This window comes from Anabrus simplex, chromosome 7 (assembly GCF_040414725.1).
Source record: "Anabrus simplex isolate iqAnaSimp1 chromosome 7, ASM4041472v1, whole genome shotgun sequence".
NCBI classification, from domain to species: Eukaryota; Metazoa; Arthropoda; class Insecta; order Orthoptera; family Tettigoniidae; genus Anabrus; species Anabrus simplex.
Genome location: NC_090271.1, coordinates 90,177,314 through 90,205,164, shown reverse-complemented (window position 1 = coordinate 90,205,164; position 27,851 = coordinate 90,177,314). Strand labels below are relative to the sequence as shown.

General features: G+C 38.8%; 1 protein-coding gene across 1 annotated transcript in view; it reads left to right on the top strand.

Annotated features, from left to right (window-relative positions):
- Snx21 (Sorting nexin 21) overlaps positions 1 to 27,851 on the top strand; it is a 67,792-nt gene that overhangs the window by 20,266 nt on the left and 19,675 nt on the right. The window contains exon 3 of the mRNA XM_067151196.2: positions 11,738 to 11,889. Within this exon, the coding sequence (XP_067007297.2) occupies positions 11,738 to 11,889 (152 nt within the window). The remainder of the gene's footprint in view (positions 1 to 11,737; positions 11,890 to 27,851) is intronic.

Sequence of the window (27,851 nt, the reverse complement as noted above, 5' to 3'; positions counted from 1 at the left end):
AACATGTACCATGTTAACAATTTAATAAGGATGTAATACCATATTAGCTTATAATGTATTGAATAGTGGTCAATAATAAAATAATATTTTTGTATCACAAGTAGATCTTCAATACGGACAAGAAATTTAATTTATAACCTGCAATGAGCCACTCACCCCGGCGAGAGACTATTTAAGGCGAGACGTAGTGACCACTTTCGTACTTAATTTCAACTGCCCAGGGAGACTGAACATCTCAGATTGAGTGGGATTACATCAGTTGCCTTGACAAAGAATACTACAATGCATTTGAAACTTTGGCAACCTGGTTTTAAAACTGATTTTACCTTTGTCTTTTATGATATCAATGTGTATGTTCTCAAGTCAGTAAAACAACAACACTGTTTAACTCTGAAGAACTAAATTGTTGAATACAGGTTTTAAAACTGATTTTACCGTTCACTCCTTTACGATATTATCAATGTGTATGTTCTTAAGTCGATGCCTAACGTAATTTAATCTCATTTATTTCATAATTTTTAATCTTTTAAGAAAGATGGTTAGATTATTTTAAACTCTTGTACATGCTTGCTCTGGTCAGTAGGTAAGTTTACATAATCATCTCATGTCATGACATTAAGTCGATATCATTAATCTCATTCTATTCATAATTTTAAATCTTTTAATCTTTAAAAATCTTTTAATGAAAGATAAGGCATAATGGATCAGGCCCACTGATTTTTAAAAATTGTATATAGTTGTTAATAAAAAAAAAAGAAGAATGACCGGGCGAGTTGGCCGTGCGCGTAGAGGCGCGCGGCTGTGAGCTTGCATCCGGGAGATAGTAGGTTCGAATCCCACTATCGGCAGCCCTGAAGATGGTTTTCCGTGGTTTCCCATTTTCACACCAGGCAAATGCTGGGGCTGTACCTTAATTAAGGCCACGGCCGTTTCCTTCCAACTCCTAGGCCTTTCCTATCCCATCGTCGCCATAAGACCTATCTGTGTCGGTGCGACGTAAAGCCCCTAGCAAAAAAAAAAAAAAAGAAGAATGAACACAAGGTCTTGTAAGTTCCTCGCATTTAATATTTTATCAGACTTAATTTGTATTATCAAAATATAATTAATGTCCCTTGTAGGTACATACCCTGTGGATACCCACAACAAACATTATATATACTAGCAAGATACCCGTGCTTCGCTACGGTATTATACTGAAATTTATAATTGAATGCTTATAGTTTTATATATAACCGGCCGATATTCGCGATCTGACTCGTTTTCTGAGAGATTACGGCAACGTTCCTCCCATTTTTCAATCTTTTTTCCAGCAATCGATTTTGTACTTCCCGGGCTAGTTCCAGGTATTCCACCCAGTCAGTTGGGTCCGTAAATCTTTGCCATGTTTTCCTATAAGCATTTTTAATGTGGATCAAATCTTTGAGGAGATCCGGCGTGGTGTCGTCTTGGGTGCCTTGGTGGTACTGAACCGGCAGCCGGACTGCAATCGTAGTCATTACCCGTGCTGGACCAGTTTCCAGCGAGGTCCGCACATTTTGATGACGGTCCAGAACATTATTATTATTATTATTATTATTATTATTATTATTATTATTATTATTATTATTATTATTATTATTGTTCTGGACCCCACAGCAAGATGCAAGACCGCTACTTGGCGGTAAATTACATCTGCTGCCGTTGTCATTGATGACAGTATGACCAGCACAATTGTCGCCCGTAGGCAAGTGCGCAGGACCTCTGGCAATACGAATGACGTACTGTACTTCCCTGCATTACTGACGTTACTATAGAGGTGAACAATTGCACGGTCAATCTCATTCATATCGTTTATTTCAAATGTGTTTAAATTTTTATTTATATGCCAGGACAATCTACTGTAATCTAAGAAAGTTCTCCAAAGGAAAAGATGGCTCTTGAAAACGAGCCCAGGAAAGATTAAAAATGATCGGTTTATGATCAGAATAAGTACACTGAAAATCCACAGCCTGTTTCCAGTCATTCAACCGGGTCAGGAATGGAATGAATAAGCCTCCAGCTACTGGTGAGGATAGGAATTGTGCCGGCTGCTGAAGCCTGTCGCATTCCTCTGGGGCAATGATTAATGAATGACAAATGAAATGGTATTGGAGAGTGTTGCTGGAATGAATGATGACGGGGAAAACCGGAGTACCCGGAGAAAAACATGTCCCGCCTCCGCTTTGTCCAGCACAAATCTCACATGGAGTGACCGGGATTTGAACCACGAAACGCAGGGGTGAGAGGCCAGCGCGCTGCCGCCTGAGCCACAGAGGCTCCTTATAATTACATTAGGAACAGTAAAATCAATTGGTCTCACCTCCGTTTTCACCCCACCGCGGTTAAGTTGATTTACCTCCCCCCCCGGCCAAAAAAAAGAAGGCGTGTTTCTTTATGATTAAAGGAGATTCCAAATACCAATGTTCACGTGTGTTACCTTCAGTTTTGAGAAAGAAGTACTCCCATCAAAATAATTCACTTTTTTTCACTTACTTTCACACTCCTCACCCCTTAAGTGAGTTTTTTGGCAAAAAATATTTGTTTCTTTAATAGCAAAGGATCTACAAAATACCGATTATCTTCAGTTTTTGAGATATGTGTCCTCATGAAACGAATTCACTCGGGAGATAGTGGGTTCGAGCCCCACTGTCGGCAGCCCTGAAGATGGTTTTCCGTGGTTTCTCATTTTCACACCAGGCAAATGCCGGGGCTGTACCTTAATTAAGGCCACGGCCGCTTCTTTCCACTTCCTAGGCCTTTCCCATCCCATCGTCGCCATAAGACATATCTGTGTCGGTGCGACGTAAAGCAAATAGCAAAAAAAAATACACCCCCTCCTTTTCACCCCCAATATTTGGATTTTCTAAAAACAAAAAATACACGTTTCTTTATTTATAAAGGAGATCCCAAATACAGATTTTCAAATCTGTAACATCTTCAATTTTTGAGATATAAGGAGCCTTATTAAAGGCATTCAAGCATTTTTCACCCCTCCTATTTGGGATTTTCCGAAAACAAAAAAATACGTGTTTCTTTATTTTGAAAAGACATTCTAAATACCAATTTCTACGTCTGTAAACTTTTACAGTTTCGAGATATAGATACACTCATTTTAAAAATTCACCCCCCTTTCAACCCTCCACTATTTGGATTTTCCAAAAACAAAAAGTACATGTTTCTTCATTTTAAAGGAGATCCCAAATAGCTTTTTTCAGGTCTGTAATATCTTCCGTTTGTGAGATATAAGAATCATCATTAAAGGCATTCAACCCATTTTTCACTCCTTTTCAACCCTCCTATTGGGATTTTCCAAAAACAGAAAAAAATATGTGTTTCTTTATTTTGAAAAGAGATTCTAAATACCAATTTCTACGTCTGTAAACTTTTACAGTTTCGAGATATAGATTCACTCATTTTAAAAATTCACCCCCCCCCCCCTTCAATCCCCCACTATTTGGATTTTCTAAAAACAAAAAATACATGTTTCTGTATTTATAAAGGAGACCCCAAATACCGATTTTCAGGTCTGTAACATCTTCAGTTTCTGAGATATAAGGATCCTTATTAAAGGCATTCAACCATTTTTCACCCCTTTTCACCCCTCGTATTGGGATGTTCCACAAACAAAAAATACGTGTTTCTTTATTTTGAAGGTAGAGTCTAAGTACCAATTTTTACATCTGTAAAGTTTGAAAGTTTCGAGATATAGATACACTCATTTTAAAAATTCACCCCCCCTTTTCATCCCCCATTATTTGGATTTTCCAAAAACAAAAAAATACGTGTTTCTTTATTTTTTACCCCCTGCGGGTGGGGGACACACATGTAGAATACACCCGCGGTATCCCCTGCCTGTCGTAAGAGGCGACTACAAGGGGCGACCAAGGGATGATTGAATTAGAACCATGAAACTACTCTTGATTCGTACCATCATGCGGGGAACACCATGGGTTGCATGTACTTGCGAGTAGTATCACTAAATTGGTACGAAATAGGTTTGTGATTAGTTTCAGTAAAAAGCCTGGCCTGGTGGATTCCACTACCCGTGCGTTGTACCCATGTGGGCAACACCGCCGGTCTGGGTGTAGCCTGTGAGTTGTACCCCTATATGAGCGGCACCGTGGGTCAGCGTTGCCTGTGATTGGTACCCACTATGTGAGGAACACCACGGGAATACCGGCGCCCATGACTAGTACACCTAGGTGAGGAACCTTACCGGTTTGCGTTGGCTATGAGTGGCGCCATTTTGTGAGAAACACCATAGGTCTGCGTTCCCTGTACGAATTGCAATACTTGTGAGTAGTACCATCTTGTGTGGACCACCGCGAGTCTTCACTACTTTTGATCAGTACCCCAAAATGACAAATACCATGGTTCTACTTTACACGCGACATGTACCATTCTGTGGGGCCTTAGACGTGAATTTAGCACCCCTTCGTACATCAAGCATCATTGTGCTTTATAAATGGTCCCTTGGTCAGTAATACTCTAATTAATTACCTTCTTTTTGAGTCTGATCCACTGTTTCTGTTTGTTTTTGTTTTTTTGTAGGGTTCATGTCCGTTCATTCTTTCTGACATTTTTTATTTTATTTTATTTTGGTCAGTGGATGAATTTGAATTTTTTGTTATTTCATTTCGTACCATTAGGGGCTGATGACCTCGATGTTAGGCCCCTTCAAACAACATGCATCATCTTTATTTTTAAAGAAGGTTCCAAATTTAAATTTTTATGACTATAACATCTTCAGTTTTGAGATATAAGTCTCCTCATAATAGGTGTTCAACCACTTTTCCCCCTTTTTTCATCTTCCCTAATGAGATAAAAAAAAAAGTTTTTCTTTATTTTTAAAGGAGATTCCAAATACCAAATTTTACGTCTGTAAACTTGTAAGTTTTTGAGATATAGATATCATCATTTTAAAAATTCACCCCCTTAGCGACAGAATATCAAAAAATCCTCCCTTAGTGAGCACCTACATGTTAATATGAATGTATCCCCAAAATTTCATTTCTTTATGTCCGGTAGTTTGGGCTCGGCGATGATGAATCAGTCAGTCAGGACAAGTTATTTTATAGATATATATAGGTTTTATTGTTTCTGAGAAAAAATGTATCTGTAAGGAACTTGTACAGTACTGTGTGCTATTCTTTTTTGAGCTAATGTACATGCTCACCCTAGTCAGTGGGTAATTTTTAAATAATAGCCTCATATTCCATTAGATGCCCTTGATCTAGATGTTAGGCCCCTTTAAACAACAAGCATCATCATCATCATCAAACAACAATCATTTACTGATGAGCCAGCTCTGCATTGTAGTGGTTGTGTGCCTGCCGCACGGCACCTCGCAATCCACAGGCCTTTGGGCTGAACAGTGGTCGCTTGGTAGGTCGTGGTCCTTTGGGGCTGTTGCACCATGGGGTACAGGTTTTAGTCACTGATGATCAAATAGAAGGTAAAGTTCCAGGAGTTCAATCTTAAGATAAGCAAACTCAAAACAGTAGTGATGGCAATAAACAGAGAGGGACGACCAGCGAACATCATACTAGGAAACCATCCACTAGAACGTGTGGAAAGCTTTACATACCTCGGCAGTGTAATATCTCGAGATACATCCATTTCCACAAAGGAGGTGGCAAATAGAGTGCAGAAGAGCTCTCACTTTTACCAGCAAGTACGAACACTCCTCTGGGATCCCAAAGTACCAACAAAATCAAAGCTGATGATGTTCAATCAGTACTTCATACCATTCTTAACCTATGGTATTGAAACCTGCACCCTCACTAAGAAAGACTCATCAGGGTTGCAGGCATCTGAGATGAAGTTCCTTAGGTCCACAATTCAAAAAACCAAACTGGACAAGTTGAGGAATGATGTGGTTAGGAAAGAAGCTGGGATTGTTACATCATTGTTAGATAGAATCAGCATGTCCAGACTGAGGTGGTTTGGGCATGTAATGAGGATGGAGCCAACAAGGACAGCATATGTTAACCTGGAGCAATGTGTGGTAGGGAAATGGATGGTGGGAAGACCAAGAACCCACTGGATGGACATCGTAAAGATGGACATTGCAGATCTGGGAAGGACACTGGAGGACATCATTAACAACAGAATGTATCTCAATAAGACAGAACGGAAGAGGCTCGCCAACAGTACCCGGGAAACTCAAACTGTAAAATGATGAACAAATTATGCTTTGAAAATAATCTCTGCTGGGAACCCAAATATATTTTTGTGCTATGTTTTCAAAGTTCAATGGATTTATTTCAAAGCCTGCATTCACTGAATTATCTCAACTTGTTGACTGGGGTTTTCTTCAGTTTGATTCAGAACTAGAGCTGGATAAAGGGAAATGAGGATGATTATGATTTTTAAAAATGAGGTATTCAGTAGACTTGTTTTAACATTTTTAAACTAGGTAATTTTTGTGCGTTTTCAATTTAATTTTACTTCTTGATTGAACTACATTATTTGGATGAAATATGAAATAAATCATTCAAAAGTCCAAATAATGTTAACATCATTTGGGAGTATGTGCTTTATAATTTTACTTGCGACCCAGGGACCAACATGTTACAGGATAATTGTTCCCTATTTTTAACAAGTCACTAAATCCTTCAATGGTCTTACTGCCTAGTTCACCAACATGACCAGAAGAAATTACAGTAGAACATCGATAATTCAAAATCCCGCCTAATTCGAAGAAGCTCTCGTTCCCGGAAACTTGAGTGTCATTTAAATTGTTTAATTCGAAATACAGATTCTTCGTAATTCGAAGAACAATGTCGGTCCCATTACCACTCAGACTTTTAATTCAAAACTGCCTTTATATTAATTTTTTTTCAGACTAATTTAAATTCGAAATTTATCCGCGTTGTGATAGAACGCGTCTTCTGGAACGTGCTGGGGTAGATTTCAGTACTTTCACTCACTTTGGTGTGTCTACAGTGTGGTTCATATTTTTTGAGTTCGAGTAAAATCGTAATTCTTTTGTATCCCACGTTTTAAGGAACACCATCATCGCACGTAGCAGGCAGTGTGCGGGGACGCAGAATAAATTTAAATTGTATTGTAAAGGTGGAATTATCTTAAAAGTACCGTAATACTTATGTCTAATAGCACGACAAGAGCCTGGCATTAGGATGACCCGGCCAAGTCGTGTCCGCCACACTTTTGCGACCCTCATTGAAAGCTTTAACTCACCTTGCCACTGTTCTGTATGGCAACATCACTTCACCACATGCTTCACAAAGACCTTCATGACATTGTCTTGCTGTGCGGCCGTGGGCACATTGAATTTTCAGCCAACATCTCTGTTTCAGTTTTGTTAACGTGGTGAATACACAACGCACACGTAAATGTGGCAACTCTCACAGGACTGGCCTCTTCTCACCACAGCATTGTCGTGTTTCAACTAATGTAATTCTATCGCTATTTAAGTTCCACCCCACATATAAACCTTGGAGCCTCCGTGGCTCAGGCGGCAGCACGCCGGCCTCTCACCGCTGAGTTCCGTAGTTCAAATCCTGGTCACTCCATGTGTGATTTGTGCTGGACGAAACAGAGGCGGGACGGGTTTTTCTCTGGGTACTTCGGTTTTTCCTGTCATATTTCATTCCAGCAACACACTCAGTATCATTTCATATGACATTCATTAATCATTGCCCCAGAGGAGTACGACAGGCTTCAGCAGCCGGCACAATTTCTATCCTCGCTGCTAGATGGGGCTTCATTCCATTCCTGACCTGGTCGAATGACTGGAAACAGGCTGTGGATTTTTATTCATATAAACCTTCATTTGCAACTCTTTAATTCTGCTGTGCACCATACAGTTATTGTTTGACCCAGCATTACAACTGATTGTATGGTGTGAACCAGAATGGCATTATAAATAGTCTAACCTTTTGTATTCACAGTCAGTAAGAAAATATCAGAAGATGGAAGTACAGCTGATAATAGATGTAATGAAGTTATCTGAGGTTCTGACTTTTAAAAATATGTTGAAGTTGACCAGCCACCAAAGCATAAAATTCCAAATAACGTATTTCTCTGAATCCAAGACGACTTTCTTTTTTTCCCCCTCAGAATCTCATATGAAAAATCAAGGATCGTCTTGCATGTGCGACCTAGCAGTAATGAACACCACCGGCAGCTACCACGGTAACCATACTGCTTTCCTTCACCCACCGTGCCCGCATACAACTCGACCTTCAACGTCCGAGTCTTTATTAGGCCTATAGGCTACATCGCTAGCCGCGGCAACCAGTTGTACAGTGCCTCGGCATAACGTCACTGGTTCTCGGGAAATAGTGAAGAGAGAATGGCGGGTGACCGCGTGAGTGACAGTCCCCTGATAGATATATATTTTAAAATGTTCCTGTATTAGCCTCTACAAAAATGTTTCTCAAATCCGCAGAGTGGCATCAAAACCTGTGAGCCTTCGAATTCTTAGAAAGGCCATGACTACTCAGTAGCAGAGTTATAATGTGTCTACTGTATCTGATACTTGGTAAAAATTGAAGTTTTACAGACAGGAATATTTTCATGATGGGTCGTCGTATTGTAAAGACACATGCAACAGGTATTACGGGCAAATTTTCAACGGGTTCTCTTCAGTATTATGATGTCAATTTTAATTTAATGGTTATGAAACTCGTGGAAATGAATAATAATAATTGTGTAGCCGCAAGAAAATATGGCATAACTAAAGTCAATGTTCGGCGTTGGCGTGAAGACAGGGGATATAGAAATGTGTACTGTACAAGAAAGGTATTCGTATTATTTCACAAAGCACTTTTTAAATATGATTGAACTTTTTGGAATGGAAAGGTGGTGGTCATCTTGCATTCAGGGTCGTCTTGGATTCAGAAAAATACAGTACTTGTCGAGCCATAGAGAGGACAATATTTGTCACATTATTTTGAAATTTCTGAGAATATTAAACCTTTTACAACTGTTGAACACAGAAAGTCTTGTTCCATCTTCCTCTTCTTTTAACACAAGTAATCTTAATACCAACATAAATGGTCCGTTATTGGACATTATAAATTTTCCAGCTAACCCATTTCTGGTTGCAAGCGTTTCGCCCCCGTGTGCTATGTTGGGCTCATCAGTTGGTACATAGCACACCCACCATGACGCTGGCTAGTGCATACTGTGGAGGCCACTGCGTAAGCTACTTTGAGCCACCGGCAGTGCCAATGCACTTGAGAGACTTCGTCTCATTACAAAAAAATTGATGCCTGCTTGGCCATCAGATGATGTAGATGTTGATTCCCGTAGGGAGCCTGAACTATTTGTCCGAATGAGTACATTTATAATACCAACATAAATGGTTCATTATTGGGCATTATAAATTTTCCAGCTAACTCAGTCTTGCAGTCTTGTGTAATGACACTTTTGAACTTCATTTCATTCTTGACTATGAAGAGAAGTTAAATAGAGGGTCTGTCTGCTAAGTCTCTTGCCCGAAGGCTGGTTGCATCCTCAAGTAGCACCAATCAAGGTTATGTGGTTGTAGAGAAACTACAAAAACCCATGGTGCTTCCAGTTATAGAACGTGGCAGACAAGGGGAGGTTGACACGTGAACAGAAGGTGAAAACAGCGTTGTTTTATGCAGAAATAAAGAGTGTAATTTGGCCTCAGCTATGCTTTGGTGTTCAATTTGGTACACGGTGGGCTTCCTGCTGTTAGGCAGTGTATAGACTGTCCAGCCGATTTGAAGCCGAAGGCATTGTCATGGTGAGAAAATGGCTTCTTGTCAAACCGGTTCGCTCACCAGAGAATATTATTGCTGTGAGAGAGACTGTGGCTCATAGTCTCTCTAAATCCACGAGAACTGCCCTTGTTCAGTTGGGCATCTCTCATTGGTCAATTCAGAGAATACTGCAGTCTGATGTTGAACTTTCCTTGTACAAAATGACAGCTCACGAACTAACAGTACATGACAAGGAACGGTGAGTACAGTTTGCTGCATGCACTATTTCAGAAAATGACCCCGTGTTGCTCAACACGCTTCACTGTTGAGACATGGGTTAGCTCAGCGGAGCTGCAAAGAAACGGAATGTCTGGTTTCGGGCAAAAGAACTGTATAATATTGTTCACGAAGTTGAAAGTCGTGTAAAAGTTTGTGTGGGCATCAATTTCCAGCCGTGGAATTATTGGGCCATTTGTTTTCAATGCCACAGTTAACAGTGTGTGTTACATTTTCCTTCCATATCTCTTTGTAACAAAACTACCAGTAGAGAGACAATGGTTCATGCAAGACGGATCTCGTCTGCATACAGCAAATGTTATTCTGGATTTCGTGCATAAATATTTTGGGTGCCATGGGATGCTCCAGTGATATCCCAACCAGTTTCAGTGTGATTCAATGTGGCCACCACATAGCCCCGATATTAATCTCCACGTCTTTCCGTGGCAATATTTGAAGGAAACAGTACCACTAGAAACCAGAAAATGACCTGCAATTGCAAGCAGTCATTGTGACATTTTTCTGAGGGCACGAGTTATAGAGTGGTACAAACATGAAGGTTTGTCTTGAAGTGGTTTTATGCTGAGAAGTTGGGCATATTCAACACGTTCAACATACTCGAGTATTTTAATACCATGTTGTATGTTAATAATTCTATAAATAATTTTGTCGCCATAAAACTTACAGTGTTGGCGCAACATAAAGCCATTTGTAAAAAAAAAAAGGAAAACTGAGGTGTAGGGAACATCAAAATATATGTATATTAAGTGTGCGATGCACAATTTCCGTTATGACATTTCGTGCACCACTCTGCAACTGATGATTGAAGAAGAAAGGAAAGTCGGATATATATTTTCACAAATTAGTTAATGCTTTTCCACTCTCCTAGTTACAATAAATTTAGAAAACAAAAATTTTCCTTTTGCTGCTCCCATTGCATTGAAGTCAGACTGAATAGATTTGAACACTGTTGGTAACAATGGTGAACAGTCGAATAATAACTTTCCTCTGATCAACCTCTCTGACTCGTTACATCCCTCTGCTCGACCTCTACAGTACATCAGTTAGTGTGTCGATTCCAGTAGCCAGGATACATTACTTGTACCTGTTAAAGAATATGCTATGTATTCTCTATCAAGGGTCCCATGGGGTCTGCTTGGTCCACAATTTCTTTCCTTGTCCCACCTACTGTAACAAACTTTATCTCACAGAGTGAAAAAATAAACTATTATTGGACTTGCACCACTAATGGTTACAAAGAACAATTTTCACCCAAAATCATTACAGTTACGAAGAAAATACTTACGAAAAGTATTTTTCCTAGAAAACTGCTGGAGTTAAGAAGAAAGTGAATATGAACATTGTTGTAGAATGAGTTCTAAGTACACTTGCTAGGCTCCACAGTTCAGGCAATAATCTGGAAGAAATCAGCTTTTGTAATGGTGAAAGAAACACAGAAATCAGTTGAGTGGTCACCAAGATTACCTTCCACTTACAAACTCACAAACTTCTTCTCTTTATAAGATATATAAATAAAGTCTCTTCTGTAGTGTTCCAGTGCTCCAAGGGTCCTTTATCTAGGAAAGAGACAATACTATCCTGATGTGTGTTTGTCAGTGGAAGAAAGGTTCTATGAAGTAGCCTGTGTACATAATCATTTGCTGTTTGATAGAAAGGTGAAATGGAATTCGTGTTGTGAATTTCACATCTTGTTTCTTTGACTAATAAGCTGTATTGTTTTGCAGAATCGTGGGCTAAAGTTCCAAGGGGGGCCATACGTCAGAGTCCAGCTATGGCTGCAAATGTAACCAGTAGCACAGTGTTTGTAGCTCCAGTTCTAAAGTTTGAAGTAGTATCTGCTCGAACTGTTGACCAGGAAAATGAAAAGAAACATGTGGTAAGTTTATTATATTTTATTGTACTGGTACTGACACTTATCAGACTAGATAACATACAGTAATTAAACTAGGCAAAGAGAAAGAAAGTACAGATGCTGTGCATACACTTTTTTCCCCCTCTCCTTTCCTGGTGAAAATACTGCATTTACTCATAATTTCTCCTATCATGCATTTTTTCTTGGTCATTAATAATACACTTTTAATGTTGTGAGAGTTCCTTGTCCCTTGTTTAGCTCAACCAACTAGCTGAATGATTCTTAATGGTGGTAGTAAGATAACTTTTATCTGGTGTGAAGATATTGCATACCTGCCAACTTTCCCGATTTAGGCGGGAGACTCCCGATTTTTGACGGTTTTTCCTGCCTCCCGATTATTCTAATATTTCTCCAGATTTTAGCTCATTTTAGAGAACTTTAAACATTTGTTTTCAAATTCCACCATTTCAGCTTTGAACGCAAGTGGCCGAAAGCCCTTCGCTCATTGGCCTCTTTGAAATGAAAAATATCGACGTTTATTAATACGTGAAATGTGCACAAATGTGTGATTTAAAGTTAAAAACTGCGATCATTGTGTTTTGGACATTAACTGAATTGCTACGATATGAATCAATGTTAATTTTTTTGCCTGTGTTCAATGTATTAGTTGTTTTAAGATCTTTATATCTTGCCCTACTTTACTATTTGGCTGATGATGACACTTGTAATGTGTCAAAACAGGTCCCAATAAACAAGTTGTGACTTCTTTTTAGTTCAACTTACAACGATGTATTGAAAGGTGGATCCTTCTAATATTGTACATCTTCAAATGTGTGATGTTTATTGAAACCTGTGTATCGAGACGCGTATATTGACTGTCAATCTCTCGTTCTCGCGTGCTATGTTCCTGTTCGTTCGCATCAGTCTAGTCGAGCCTAGAGACTAGTCGCTAGATTTGGAGTCCTTTTTTAGTAATTTAGGACATAATTTCGAAGAATAATTAACATACAGTAATTAATAATTAATCATTTAGGTAGGAATCCTAGGAAGGGTGGTAATCCACCAAGAGAAAGTAGGAGGAGGAATAAACAAGATTTTGTAGTTTGATTATTAGTTATTGTTAAGAAGTGTTGATTGATATGATAAATGCGATACACATTGAATTAGATGATCACCCCGCAATTATTAAAGTGTATACTCCTAAACTTGTGCACACTAAAAAAAAAAAAAAATCGCAAGTTAAAAGTAAATAAAATTGTTATAAAAGGATAAATCATTCAAGTCATTAAAGCCAAAAATAATCTAAAAACGAATGACTTTTCTAGAGATTTTAGGAGCCATTTGGAGACAATTCTGGCGAGTTTTAATTTATTACTTGATAAAAATAGCATTGCACTTCTCATAATCATGCGGGCGCGAGATGCAGTATATTAATCTATGCATTTTCTAAGTAATGGCATCTAAGTGCATGACTGATTCACACGTGTGGAGTATGAGTTCATACTATTTTCGGAAGACCTATCAGAGACCGATTATCTCACTCAGCATACTTCCTGTGAGCCTCATATAACAACAGTCGTGTTTTGAGACAATAGGTGTTATAATATACGGTACCACAGTTCTCCTGTATTGCGCAAGACATGTAGAATAAGCAGTTTTGAGCAACTGTATCTCTGATTCCTCCTGATTTTTACTGATTTTCATATCTAAATCTCCTGATTTTTGGTTTTGTAAAGTCGGAAGGTATGTATTGCTACATCCATATTCCAAAAACCCATTCTGTTTTAAGGGAAATAGAGCTTCCAGTCTGTGTATAGCAGGAAGATGAAGACGTACCGTATTTACTTGTGTATTAGACTCCCTTGGCTTTTCGAGATGAAGAAAATGAAAAAATAAATCTTGCATAGAAGACACCCCAACGTAATTCATCAGAGAAGAACAATGTTTCTGCTTTGAAGCGGGTACAAGCCTTACTACAGCTCTGATGACATCACACAAATTTGTTAATAGTTTCGTCCGTATGACCCATGCAGTGAAAACGCGCCGAAGTCGTGCGGAACATCTGTGTTCCGTAGTTAAGAAATGTCCGCCTCGGTAGCGTAGGCCTACTGCAGCTCTGGTGACGTCGCACAACTAGATGAATAGTTTAGTGTCCGATCCGTGCATTGCAAGCACGCATCAGTCATGTATGTCTGTGTTTTGTAGTTAATGTTTGCCAGTGTAATGGTTAGCACAATTAGCTGCCGTTCTTGGGAGCCTGAGTTTGATTCCCGCTACTGCATTGCCAGAGATTTACGAAAGGCAGGAAGGTTGATATGCGGTAAAAATGGTACATGCAATGCTGTTCCACTGCAGGCCTGTCTAAAAAGAGTTGCACCACCTCGGGATGTGGAAATGAGTTTAGTTAAGCAATATTCACGGCTGTTGCTATTAACATACCAGTAGCAGGTGAGATCATTAACTCTCCAGTACTAATGTGACAAATCCTAGCTTGAATGCTAACATCAGTCTGTGAGTCCGAAGTTAAATATGCATATTTCTTATGTTTTAAAGCAAGTAAATCATTTATTAAAGAGAAATCACACTACAAAAATTGATAATCAAGCCTTGCATTATTACTGTTAACGATAAAGAGGAAAAGAAGTAAATTCACCATTGTCAGGAGACACACACACAGAAATACACACTCCTAATGATTAACTGGAAAACTTAGATAGTGACAGTTCGTACAAAGATGCAATGAACATTTCACAGTCACAGTCGATCACCATGTTCATTCCGTCTTTTCAGAACAAGTTGGACAAACAACCACACTGTGCTCTTGTGCACTTGTATTTTGTTTTACAATTTTTCTTTGAGTCACAGTATGCGCACCAACCATGCGCTTTTTCTTCCTGTGTAGGCACCGGCATGTTCTCAGCTGGAATGTTACAGATCTCTTGAATTCTCATTCGAGTCAGTCTTGGAACTTGCTTGACTGTGGATCTTCCTTTTGGATGATCTCCAATTGAATCGAATGCCAATGTTTCTTAGAAAATTCTTAGCATCTTATTAGCTTTACGATTGTTGCTGATCATTATCACAAAAGCATTTATAGCAGCAATGTTCATCAAACTGTAAAAGATAACCATAGACCACTGGCAAGTTTATCAACCACATCAACACCCCTGTTCATGTCATTATACAAAATCATTTCAGGTTTATTGGTGTTGGGGTCAATTTTGTTGTCGCGATGCATTGTGGATAAAAGCAGCACATTTTTGCCTTTTCTCGGAATGTATGATACTATACAGATTTCACCCAGAGAACCAGTCGTGATGTAAACATAAGCACGTGCTTGGGTTAACGTTTATTGGTTAGTGCTGCCGCGGTACACCTACGCGGAGACATGAAACTAGTTTGTTAGCCACATCATGGCTAATGCGATCCTAAATGCAAAATGTCCTAAGTATAATTCCTCAAATAATTTAAGTCAGAGAAATATACAAAAAACTATTTGTATTCAATGTTATTTAATATAAACAAGCATTTCAAATTGAAGAGCACAAGGGACGCATTCGCTCATGCTTGACCCGCCATTTTGTTAAGCTGTGAGCTTGTGAAGCAAGCAGTACAGTGCGTGCGTGAGTGAGTGAGAGACATTACTTGTGCAATGAGGATCACCGAGTTCGTTAAGCATCGCAGAGGGAAACCTTTGAAAAGTGGCGAGAAGGCAATTGCATTGAATGTGTTTCATAAATTTTGTAAGAAATACCCGACTTAAGCTTTAAAGGATTTGCGAAGCTGACATCAGAGTTCACTTGTGTTTCGGAGTGGAGCATTAATACCGCGCGCAGCGGAACGACTGCACCAAGGATGGTAAGAACACCTGGGAAATCGAAGAAGAAGCGCTTACTTGGAAGGCGTTCGTCCTTTATCATATTCTGATTAGGTTAAGTACTGGTACTGTACATTTTATTGTTTTAATATTGCCTCTTCTAAGTTCCTCGCTAGAATTTTACTTGATTAGAATATTAAATGTGTGAAGTTTTACTTATATGCGCTGTTATGATTGATTTATTACATATTTACGTTTCGGCCATAAATTCAAATCTATTTTTTCTTTTCTGATATGTTAAATATCAAGATGCCATTTATCATTCATTGTTGTTTATTTTTCGCGGACAGTGAGTATAATTTGTGCCGTAATCCGCATCACAATTGCCTGTCAACTACTGTACATGTTGACGTCAGTGGTATCCGGCAACAGTCTATGTAGAGCTAATCCTGATGTAATCGCCGCAATCAAGCGAAGTAACGACAGTTTCAAGACCGCCCACGTGGTTCCTGCCATGTGTCCGGGAGTAGCCCAGTGATTCTCCAATCAGCGTTTAGACCGCGGATGGATACATATGGATACACATTTTTCTTTGTTTACATCAGGTTCGGTTCTCTCAGTAACGGGAGAATAGGGTGGAATTCTCCTGGAACCCAAACATGTTAGAGCCGACGGGTCTGTTTTTGCCTTCCAGAAATTCATGAGGTAACTACCTTTTTGTTTTTTCTTATAGTACCAAATAAAGTCAATTTATGGTGTTTCAACAAACTTTCAGATAATTCTATGCTGGTGAACCAATTGTCCAGGGTCACATTCCTACCTGTACTCGCATTAGGTTTCACGATTCTTTCAACTACTGCTTTCGGTCTGTTAACAGAATATGGCCCATCAGGCTGTTTACCAACATATACCTTATGGTTTGACGTATAAAACATTTTAGCACATATTAACGCATAGATTTTTATCTCATATTTATTGGGTTTGCTTCGGATGTACTGGCGGAAGCCACATCTTCCCCTGAAAGCCTCAAGTTTTTCGTCAACAGTCGCATATTCAGATGGGGTGTAGCTAGCTTGAAAATTTACCACAAAACCTTCAAATACATCCCGAATTGCAGTCGACTTACCTGTTTCTTGTTGGTGCAATCTCGTTTCTTTCTTGTAAAATCTAGTATGCCTCAGCAGAAACCTAAACCTTTCCAGTGACATACTGAGCCGAAACGTCTCAATTGATGTACCGTTAGTTTTTCATAAGTCCGTTGCATTCAAATGGTTTGTCTTACATACGATAATGTAGATGTTGATTCCCATAGGGAACCTAAAATATTTGTCCCGAATGAGTAAATTTATAATACCAATATAATGGTCCCTATGGGAATCAACATCTACATCATTTGATGGCCAGGCAGGCATCTATTTTTGGAAATGAGACATAGCTCTCATAGTGCATTGGCACTGCTGGTGGCTTCAAGTGGCCTATGCAGTGGCCTCCACGGTATGCACTAGCCTTGCGTCTTGGGTGGTGTGCTAAGTCCCAACTGACGAGCCTAACTTAGCACACGAGGGCGAAACGCAGGCAACCAAGAATGAGTTCGCTGGAAAATTTGTAATGTCCAATAACGGACCATTATATTGGTATTATAAATTTACTCATTCGGGACAAATATTTTAGGTTCCCTATGGGAATCAACATCTACATCATTTGATGGCCAGGCAGGCATCTATTTTTGGAAATGAGACATAGCTCTCATAGTGCATTGGCACTGCTGGTGACTTCAAGTGGCCTATGCAGTGGCCTCCACGGTATGCACTAGCCTTGCGTCTTGGGTGGTGTGCTAAGTCCCAACTGACGAGCCTAACTTAGCACACGAGGGCGAAACGCAGGCAACCAAGAATGAGTTAGCTGGAAAATTTGGAACGTCCAATAACGGACCATTATATTGGTATTGTCTTACATACACCAGAAAGATACAAGAGACCTAACAAAGCCTTCATTTCCGCTAAGTCAGTAGGTCTTGCAGTTTGATATTCTTGGTCATAACATTCACGGGTTATAGAAAGATTTGTACAATCGACCAAAATGTTTAGAATTCTAGCATCAAAAAAGCAGTTCCATATATCTACAATAGAAGTCAAAGTTCTTGTCGGTCCTTTCACCCCAGGTAAATGAGTCACGAGATTCACTGAGCGAGTTCTCACATTTTTAGGAGGAATATTCATTTTCCATTTCGTGACACAGTCTTTTCCAATGTAGTGCAAAACATTATGTTGTCATTTTTGTTGTGTATCTCCTCCACATCCTGTTCCGATTCCGAATCTTCTTAACAACATTCAAGGTAATATTCTTTCACAAAATCTTCAAAATCTTCTCCAGCTATGTCATTCTCTTCAGATTCCAGTAGTAATTTCAGCACGTACTCTTGTTCACGTTCGTAATTCATTTCGTTTCATTTCCAGCAGAAAGTAGCACGAGTACTAACTTCGGTCTGGGAGACCAAAATAAAGGAATTCTTGCTAAGAACTTGAGCCAGGCACTTAACATTCAGGCAACAATAAGTAACCTGACTGATTTGAAGGTACCACTGAGCAAAGCGTAAGCGAAGCATGCGCACTAAAGTTCTAGGAGAATAATTGGTCGGTCGGTCTCGGAGACCAGGTGTTAGTACTGGAGGGTTAACAAGAGAGATCAAGTAAACACCAGATTTGTGAAGGATGAAGGTGGCATAATTTTAACAAAGCCAGAAGAAATAAGAAAGAGATGGAGAGAGTATTTTCAGAAGCTGCTGAACATAAGAACGGATGACAGTCATTCAATGGACGATCAGGAAAGGGAATTAGTTGATGAAGAAATGGATAAAGAAATTACAATGAATGAAATTGAAATGGCAGTAAGAAAGATGAAGAATGGAAAAACTGCTGGAATAGATGGACATATCGGGTTCTCAGGAATGTCTGGGAGAATAAGGAGGTCCCTGAGGGTTGGCAAAAAGGAATAATCATCCCAATTTTCAAGAAAGGTGATAAGAAAGTTTTGAAGAACTACAGGGGAATTACTCTAATATCCCATGTTGCTAAGATAATGGAAATGGTACTGGAAAGTAGAATAAGGTTGAGGGTTGAGAATCAGATACAGGAAAATCAGTTTGGTTTCAGAAGTGGAAGGTCAACAATAGAGCCCATTTTCATTATGAGACAACTAATGGAAAAGCATTGGGAGTACGGGAATGATATGGTGATGACATTCATTGATATTGAAAAGGCATATGACAGTGTCCCTAGGATGAAAGTTTGGGACAGTCTGGTGCAAAAAGGAATTGGACAGGGATTAATAAAAATGATCATGGCATTGTATAAGGAATGTTGTAGTTGCGTGCAAACACAAGTTGGCAGGACAAGTTATTTCAAAATAACTAGTGGGCTGAGACAGGGAAGTGTTCTATCACCAATCCTGTTTACAATAGTAATGGATGACATCATGAGAACAGCAAAAGCAGCATATGGAGGAAGAGAAATGAACATGATGTTATTTGCAGATGATATTGTGATTTGGGGAGAAAACGACAGGAAGGTTCAAGAACAGTTGAATGTGGTGAATGGGAAGATTGAAGAATGTGGATTGAAAATAAGTGTAGAAAAGAGTAAAACTCTTGTTATGACTAGAGGGGAGAAAGAAGGGAAAGGTCAGATTAGACTTGCAGACAAGCCCCTGGAATTAGTGGAGACGTTTAAATACCTGGGGAGTGAATTAATGGAGAATGCTCGACTGGAAGCTGAAATTAGTAAGAGGATTCAAGCTGGAAGCTGTTTCTATCATAGTGTAAGAAACATGTTATGGGACAAAGATGTGCCAATGGAAGCAAAGGAAACCATGTACAAGATGTATTACGTACCCATAACAACTTATGGAGCAGAAACTTGGACAATGACAAAGAAGGATGAGAGTCGAATACAGGCAGCTGAAATGAAATTCTTGAGGAGTATGATACAGAAGAGTAGAAGAGACGAAATAAGGAATGAGAAAATCCAGGAAGAAATTGGGGTGGAAAAAATGAATGATAGAATAGAGAAGAGCCGACTAAGATGGTTTGGGCACATAAAGCGAATGAGCGACGAAAGAATGCCAAAAAAGGTGATGGAAATGCAAATCCAAGGAAAGAGAGGCCGTGGACGACCACGATTGAGATGGAAGGATACCATCCAACGCAGCATTATAGAATGAAACCTGGACTGGGACACAGTGTTGTAGGAGGAGTGGTGGAAAGACTGAAGAAAGTGGAGAGGAACCATATTTGCCCCTACCCGGCTACAGCTGGATAAAGGGAAATGATGATGATGATCTCAGGCCAATAGGGGTAGTTTTTTTTGTTGTTGTGAGAAGTAGGTTTAATACGTGATAAAAACAATCCAATCATAACAATTGTTTTACTCGCCAGTGTACCTCACGAATAATAATTTTACATCCCCACTTAACGATTTTTGGAGACAAATTAAAACATACTATGCGTTAATAAAAAATGGAGACAGCAATCGTATGAAATTAAACATTATGATAATAAAACACATTATCACTACACCTGTAGATATCCATAAATGTGGCAAACTTTCCTGTTGTTTATTTTTAATCTTCCAGTCATGGAACTTGGCACTATGCGGGCACTTGATAGCATACCTAACCTAAACAGAGTACTCTCTCTCTCTCTCTCTCTCTCTCTCTCTCTCTCTCTCTCTCTTCTCATTTACAGCAGTTTAGGTAAATCCTGATGTGATGAATGTGGAGAACATGCATGAAATATACTTAAAAATAAGGGTTTGACTTTCAACAGCCACAGTTATCCTAAGAACACTTCCAGTCACTAATTATTACATTCGTAAGTACAACTCATAACATACGCTAGTTATCAGCTGGTTATAGACGTGATATTGTCCCCGTTTCTACCATCAAGGTAATTTGCCCCAGACTAGTCAGCCGCTCCCAGGAGTGCTCAGTTCGAACTATGATAAAAAAATTGCCCTAAAATTTTGATGGGGATCATATAACAAATATGGTCATGGTGAGGTCAACTAAAAGCTATAAATAAAGCAAGGCGAAGCATGATGTCAGTTTTGGAGGAAAATCTGTTTATTAAGATAAACAAGAAAAAAATAGCAAATTTTTTACATGACTCAGAATTCTTTCATCTTGATAAAGTCCATCTTGAAAATTAAATATATTACAAATGTAAAATGTATGCCAACACACATACTTAACATGTCAAATCAAATCTTGAAGTTTAATCAATTTTAACACATTGGCTTGCGTGCTCGCACCACGCACCTGGCTTTATATTTGTTAACACTTGCAACTGTGGATGAGTACGTTCCCCTTTCCTCACACTTGACATTGCAGTGGGGGTTCCTAACCTTACGAAAAGACATGATTTAATGCGCAAAGGGGAGACAAGAACAAATTTAACTGTACAAAATATAACACGCTGTGTGGTAAAACATCCTACGCACAAATATATACACCTCGAATATTAAGCAATATCATGAACATAACAAACAATGTGGATCGGAACCATACAAAATAAAATCACATAAATGGCAAATATACACAATCAAAGACACAAAAACAGGTATTTTCCAGGGCTCACCAAGAAAATCATGCTGCATTCATGCAACTCTCATTCACTTAAATAAGGAAACATAATTTTACACTTTAAGCAACACTTCCTATTCAACGTAGGTTCCTGAAATAAATTACATGATACAAAATCAATCAACTGGTGGACTTTATAATGACACGCACAAATTAACTTTGATTCCTGAAATAAATTACATGACACAGATTCATAAAAAAATTAACAGAGTAGGCTTTAACTTTCAACACACATTTCAACGTAGGTTCCTGAAATAGATTACATGACATAAAATATTCCTCAGCGCAGTTACATCATAAAAGAACAATCCAAACAAAATGTCGCGATATAAAACGCGTAGTGACATGGACAAAAACCAATAAAATCATCACAAAGCATAGGCCGCTAAAATAAAACTCTCCTCGGTAGACACACACATCACCCTCGCCAACACACGGTGGAATGACACAAAGTGGAGATTGTCTCCCAAAATCATGCAGCAACCATCATAACACAGGGTCCAACCCTTTACATACGCTGCTCAACAGTCTACCCAAGGCAAGTCACAAAAACACGAAGATGCAGGCCTTTAAAATGAGAAAATTGAAAAAGTCCATCTTGAGAATCAAAATATATTACAAATGTACAATGTTCAATTACTCAAAATCACACTAAATAATATCACATCCTAAAGTTGCCGAAAACTGAAAAAGTATATAAAAAGAAGTCGTCTAACATTCGCCTGCATGAAAAGAAACAAGACCGCGCTGGTCACAAGACACAGCACTCGCGCTTGTAAAGCTAAAGTTGAATGATAAAGTGGTCAACTCAGTAATACTGTAAATATCATAATCTGAAACTGGGAAATTGCCACATCGACAATCGATCATGTCTGAACATCTGAAAGTTACTGAAATATATCCATCTTGCAACTCGAGAAACTCGCAATAATATTAATAAATTATGCAGAAAAATCGATTCTAACTATTTGAAGTCGGAAAACGAAACTGAGTTTGAGGAACTCGTGAATCAATCACTAATTTACACTCATCTTGATAATAATATAGTAGTGAAGATGACGCTGTCAGAATTTGTGGATCGAAACTCCACCATCTCACACACTCGCATTCACACATCATGCAATAAATCCCGGAAAACGTGACGGCATGTTTATGTACACTTTAAGCTCCTATTAATACTTTAATTTAGTCCTTCCTGGCTTTAATTTGAAACCTTATTTACAATTAAGCCCCGAGACGTACACTGCATTTCAAACATCAAAGCAAACAAATCAGAATAAATGAGGCTAAAATAAGAAACTTACTCATAAAAAGATGTTAACCTCTCAGCCAAGAAATCAAATTTTAAAAAGTAAGAAAGCAAGCTGCGACCTTTGCAATTGGTCCACATTTACGTTATGATTATATTTACGTTAACAAGCTTCCTAACATTTATTTTAAATAGGACGTAGTCCTTCCAAACAAAAGATCAATTTACTGAAATTAAATACCAAAACTAACCTATCGCCTTTTGCAACATTAAAACACGTTCACACTCACATAATTACAGTAGAAGTCTGCTATAGCGAGTACGGCATATAACGAGAACCCCGTTATAACGATAACTTTTGTCCGTCCCTTCAAAATTCCTATATTAAACTGTGTATTATCCTTTGGTTATAGCGAGAATCCTATCACTGACGCATCGGTTATTACGAGCGATTATGCGCACTCTATTCTTTCCGTTGCCGATATTTATGCACCCAGTCATTATACTGCATGCGATCGATCATCTTCGGTACCGTATGGTTTTCTCGCTATACCCACGAGGAGCTCTCTCGTCGACATTCAAAGGCAATGTCGGATTCGATTAGTAATACCTGTCGACTGCTCTTCCGCGAGGAAAATGAGAGAACATGTTTTGTAATAAATGCGTAAATAACGTGTCCGATCTAACTCGTTAAAGATAAACGCTGAATAAACGATCGCTTAATTTTAATGCTAAATACCGCAATTAAGTAAGAATGAGATGGGCCTACACCTCAAGATATGGCAGAGTGCATCGTTGATTACGAGGTTAGTTTATATTTTCACACGTCCGTTAAATTACGGAAAGGCTATTATCATGTCAATTGATAGCGAGAAGGTTATAATTTCTCTACTTCCGCTTGAAGAATGTTTTCATCACACATATAGTACAGATAAGTTAGGATATGTGAAGCTATTTGAATAACAAAACTGAAACGTTTGCCACAAAATGCGATCGATCATCTTCAGTACAGTAAGTTTTCGCGCTGTGTATATTTGCGAGCTCTCTTGTCAACATTCGAAGGCGACATTGGAGTCGATTAGTATTACCCGTCGACTGCTGTTCTCAAAAGAAAATTCGAAATGAAAGAGGATAAGACGTTTTCGTAATAAATGCGTAAATAACGTGGCCGATAGCAGTTGTTAACTCGGGAAAAAAAATAAAGGCTGAAGTAGACGATCTCTTAATTTTAATGGTGTACCGTATACTGAAATTAAGTAAGAAAGTGATACACCTCAAGATATGGCAGGGTACTATCACTGATTTCAGAGGATAGTTTATATTTTCTCGCGTCTAATTAAATTTCGGAAAGCTATTCCCATGTCAATTTTTAGCGAGGATGTTATCATTTCTCTACATGCGTTTCAAATGGATTTCCATGATACATATACGGTTAGGTTAGGTGATGCCGTTTGAAAAAGAAAACTGAAATGTTTGCCACAGAAGCCTCTGGAGTAATACCGTATTTGAATCCAAGAGGACGTTTTTCCCTCAGAATATCGTGTGAAAAATCAAGGGTCGTTTTGCATTTGCTGGCCTGATAGTAATGAACACCACTGGCAACTACCGCAGTAACCAAACCAAGCTGTTTCTTTTCACCCCTCCCCTCCTCCGCGCTCACACACGAAACTTGTTGACAATAAAGACCGCCTCTTTATTATAGGCCCAGGCCTACACCGCTAGCCACGGCGACCGGTCATACAGTGCCTATGTGTAACTTCACTGGATCTCGGAAAATAGTGAAGAGAGAATGACATTCTATTATCCTCTACAAAAACGTATCTCAAATCTGCAGTATGGCATCAAAACATGCGAGCCTATGAATTCTTAGAAAGACCACGGCTATCAGTAGCAGAGTTATAACGCGTCTGCTGTACCTGACGCTTAGTAAAATTAAGTTTTATAGACAGCAGGAATATTTTTGTGATGGATCGTCGTATTGTAAAGATACGTGGAACAGGTATTGCCGGAAAATTTTCAACAGGTTCTCGTCGATGTTATGATGCCAATTTTAAGTTAATGGCTATTAAACATTAGAAAATATATAATAATTGTGCAACCGCAAGAAAATACGGCATAGGCCTAATTAAAGCCCATATTCGGCGTTACCATGAAGACAAAGATAGCCTAAAAATGCGTACTGCACATAAAATGCATTCAGTGGCCCGGAACAAGGACGCTTTAAAGTTGAAGATAAAATTGTGAGGTATGTGCACAAAAATGTATGGGCAGAATTGCCATACCGCAGTGCAATAAACTTGTTCGTTGACTTTCAAAGTCTGCGATTAAGACCTATACATCGCTAGCCGCTGAAGTTGGCCGAATCTGGCAAGCAAGACGTGCGTGTAGCGGCAGCCAGTTATATCTGACGCTGAGTGAAAGTACCGGTAACAGTTTTATAGTAAGCAAGAATATTTTCCTAGTGGATCGTCTTATTGTAGAGACGCGTGGAATGTGTATTGCCGGCAAATTTTCAACAACTTCCCTTCGATATTATGATGCCAATTTTAAGTTAATGGTTATTAAACCCGCTGAAATAAAGAAAGCATAATTGTACAGCCCCAAAAATACGACATAACTAAAGCCAATGTTCGGCGTCTACAGTTTTAAAATGCGTACTGTATAAGAAAAGACATTAATATGATTTTAAAAAACACTTTTTAATCCTGATTAATTTTTTTGAAGGAAAAAGTGGGAGTCGTCTTGGATTCGGAGAAATACGGTAATATATATTTTTCAGAATGAAATTAAACACACAATTTCACGTAGTATCGGATTTTGAAAAACAACAAACAAGTAAGCCGCAGTGTGGATATCCGCGAGAACTTTTCCCGACTTTTACAAAAAATTGGATATAACGACAATCCGTTATAGCGAGTAAATTTTTTGCCATTATGAATTCTCGTTATAACAGACTTCTACTGTACATTGAAAATTCTGTACTCGTCTATTTCGTTGACATCACCGCCAGCCTTTGGGGCAGCTGGCCCCCATTGTTTTAACCAGCCATAGCGAAGATGATGCCTTCAGAAAAGACTTGGATCAGCCCTTGGGTCTCCATCCGGGCGTAGAACTGTGATCTCATAGTCTCCGTTTCTGCTTCTGGATTATATAAATGTTGATTCTCATAGGGAACCTGAAATATTTGTCCTGAATGAGTAAATTTATAATACCAATATAAATGGTCCTTTATTGGACATTATAAATTTTCCCGCTAACTCATTCCTGGTTGCCAGTGTTTCGCCCCAGTGGAAGTTTGGCTTTTCAGTTGGTAAATAGCACACCCACCAAGACGCATGGCTAGTGCATACCATGGAGGCCACTGCGTATGCTACTTGGAGCAACCAGCAGTGCCAATGCACTTAGAGAGACTTCTGGATGTCGTCTGATACATCCCCTCGTTCATGATGTAGGAACTAAGGCAAGATTAATCTTATTATTTAAAGTTAAAAACTTCATAATTGTTCCGTATTGAACTGAGAATCACAGTGTTAAAAGAGAGGTTCCACCTATTCAATACACTGATATACAGTTGCACAAACTTATGTTACAACATGTTTAATTCAAGACCGTTTTCGACACATATTTGGTGCCATCATCAGCCGATTGAAAAAACAGGGCAAGAAGTATACAGTTATCAACACACACTAAAAAAAAACACATTAAAGGATAACTGTAACAAATATAACTTTCATGAAGTGATCAATTGAAGTTCATAAAGTGTTTACACTTTTGCTGTGAGCGTTAAAAGAACTGAAGGATACAAGTGAAATGTAACACATTTCCATGAAGATTATTTGTTATTTTTTTTGTGGAAATCGTAAGCAGTGTGACTTTCTTGAGCACTCTTGCTGCAAGCTTTGAAGTCAGTATATTAGATCTTGAGGTTAAAAAGGATCTTGAAGGATGTAGCTTAATTTACAATTGTTGCTAGGGAAGGAATACACTTGTTGCTAGGTAACGAATAACATGCTTTTGTTTTTGGTACTTCTAACGGTGGATAGTGATATACATATACATAAAAACTCCCAGAGTATATTGTAGGATATGAACTTATCAGTCTTGAAATGGATTTATGAGATCTATAAAAAAATGAAAATAGGTTAGAAATAAAAACAGGGAAAAATGGTGAGATAAGTAATACTATGAGGCTCACATTGTTTAGCTTCCCATGAAATATAAGAGGAAGTAAGAACAGAAATTGAGCAGTGGTAGGGAAAGGGTGAGGGGGGTAGGGAGTAAGGGGAGTTGTCTAAGGTGGATCAGGGGGGCGTTGTGGTAGGGGCAAGTAGCGCGAGAAGGTGTGTGTATAACATGGAAGATCGACCGCCTACTTGTCAACTTGAAGCTTTTGAAAACTGAGATAAGGAAGTCAAAGAGGATGTTCGGTTTTTCAGACGAGTCATTAAGGTGTATTAAACAATTTTCAGTGATATCAAGAAGAGGGCCTTTGTTTAGGATACTGATAATTTCAATATCTTGGTCTAATGTAGTGAAATGATGTTTTTTGTCCTGCATGTGTTGCCCTATTGCTGAAAATTTATTGTATTTTATCACGTTAACGTGTTCTGAATATCTAGCTTTGAAGTTGAGTCCTGTTTTCCCTATGTAAGAAGAATTACAGGTATTGCATTTAAAACTGTATACACCTGACCTTGAAAATATATTAGTTCTGATTAATGAATTGGAGTTATATATCACTTCCATGTTTCTATTGTTAGTTCAAAAGTACTACGTCCGGGGTAATTTCCACTGACCGTGAAACCACTTCTCATTCAGCCTACCGGAACAACTCTTATCTCACCGTAACTAGTTCAGATATTCCCATGTATGTGCAAGACTGGAAATTGTAAAGTTTATACTCTTGGGAAACTATTTACACAGGCAGGTTACTGTGCATTCAAAATGATAAAATGAAACTGTTCTCTCCCTCTGGAAATCGAAAGTTAAATGCCATTCTCTCAGTATTTGAAAACTTGAATAGATTAAATGCAGACTGAGCGTCTTCCAACAAAAATTTAAAGTCCCTTCATGATCACTCACGTAAATGCAAACTTCTTCTCACGATGTTACCTGCATGAATCTCGCCGAATAATAAACTAGCTAGCCCATGCCCTCCTCGCTTTTTATCAATTCGTCCTCTAAGACGCCGTTGTATCCTCGATCGGGGTCATCACTCGCATAGACCAATGACTAGCCAAATTTGCTGTGGCTCTGTCATTTCATTGGCTCATATTGCATATC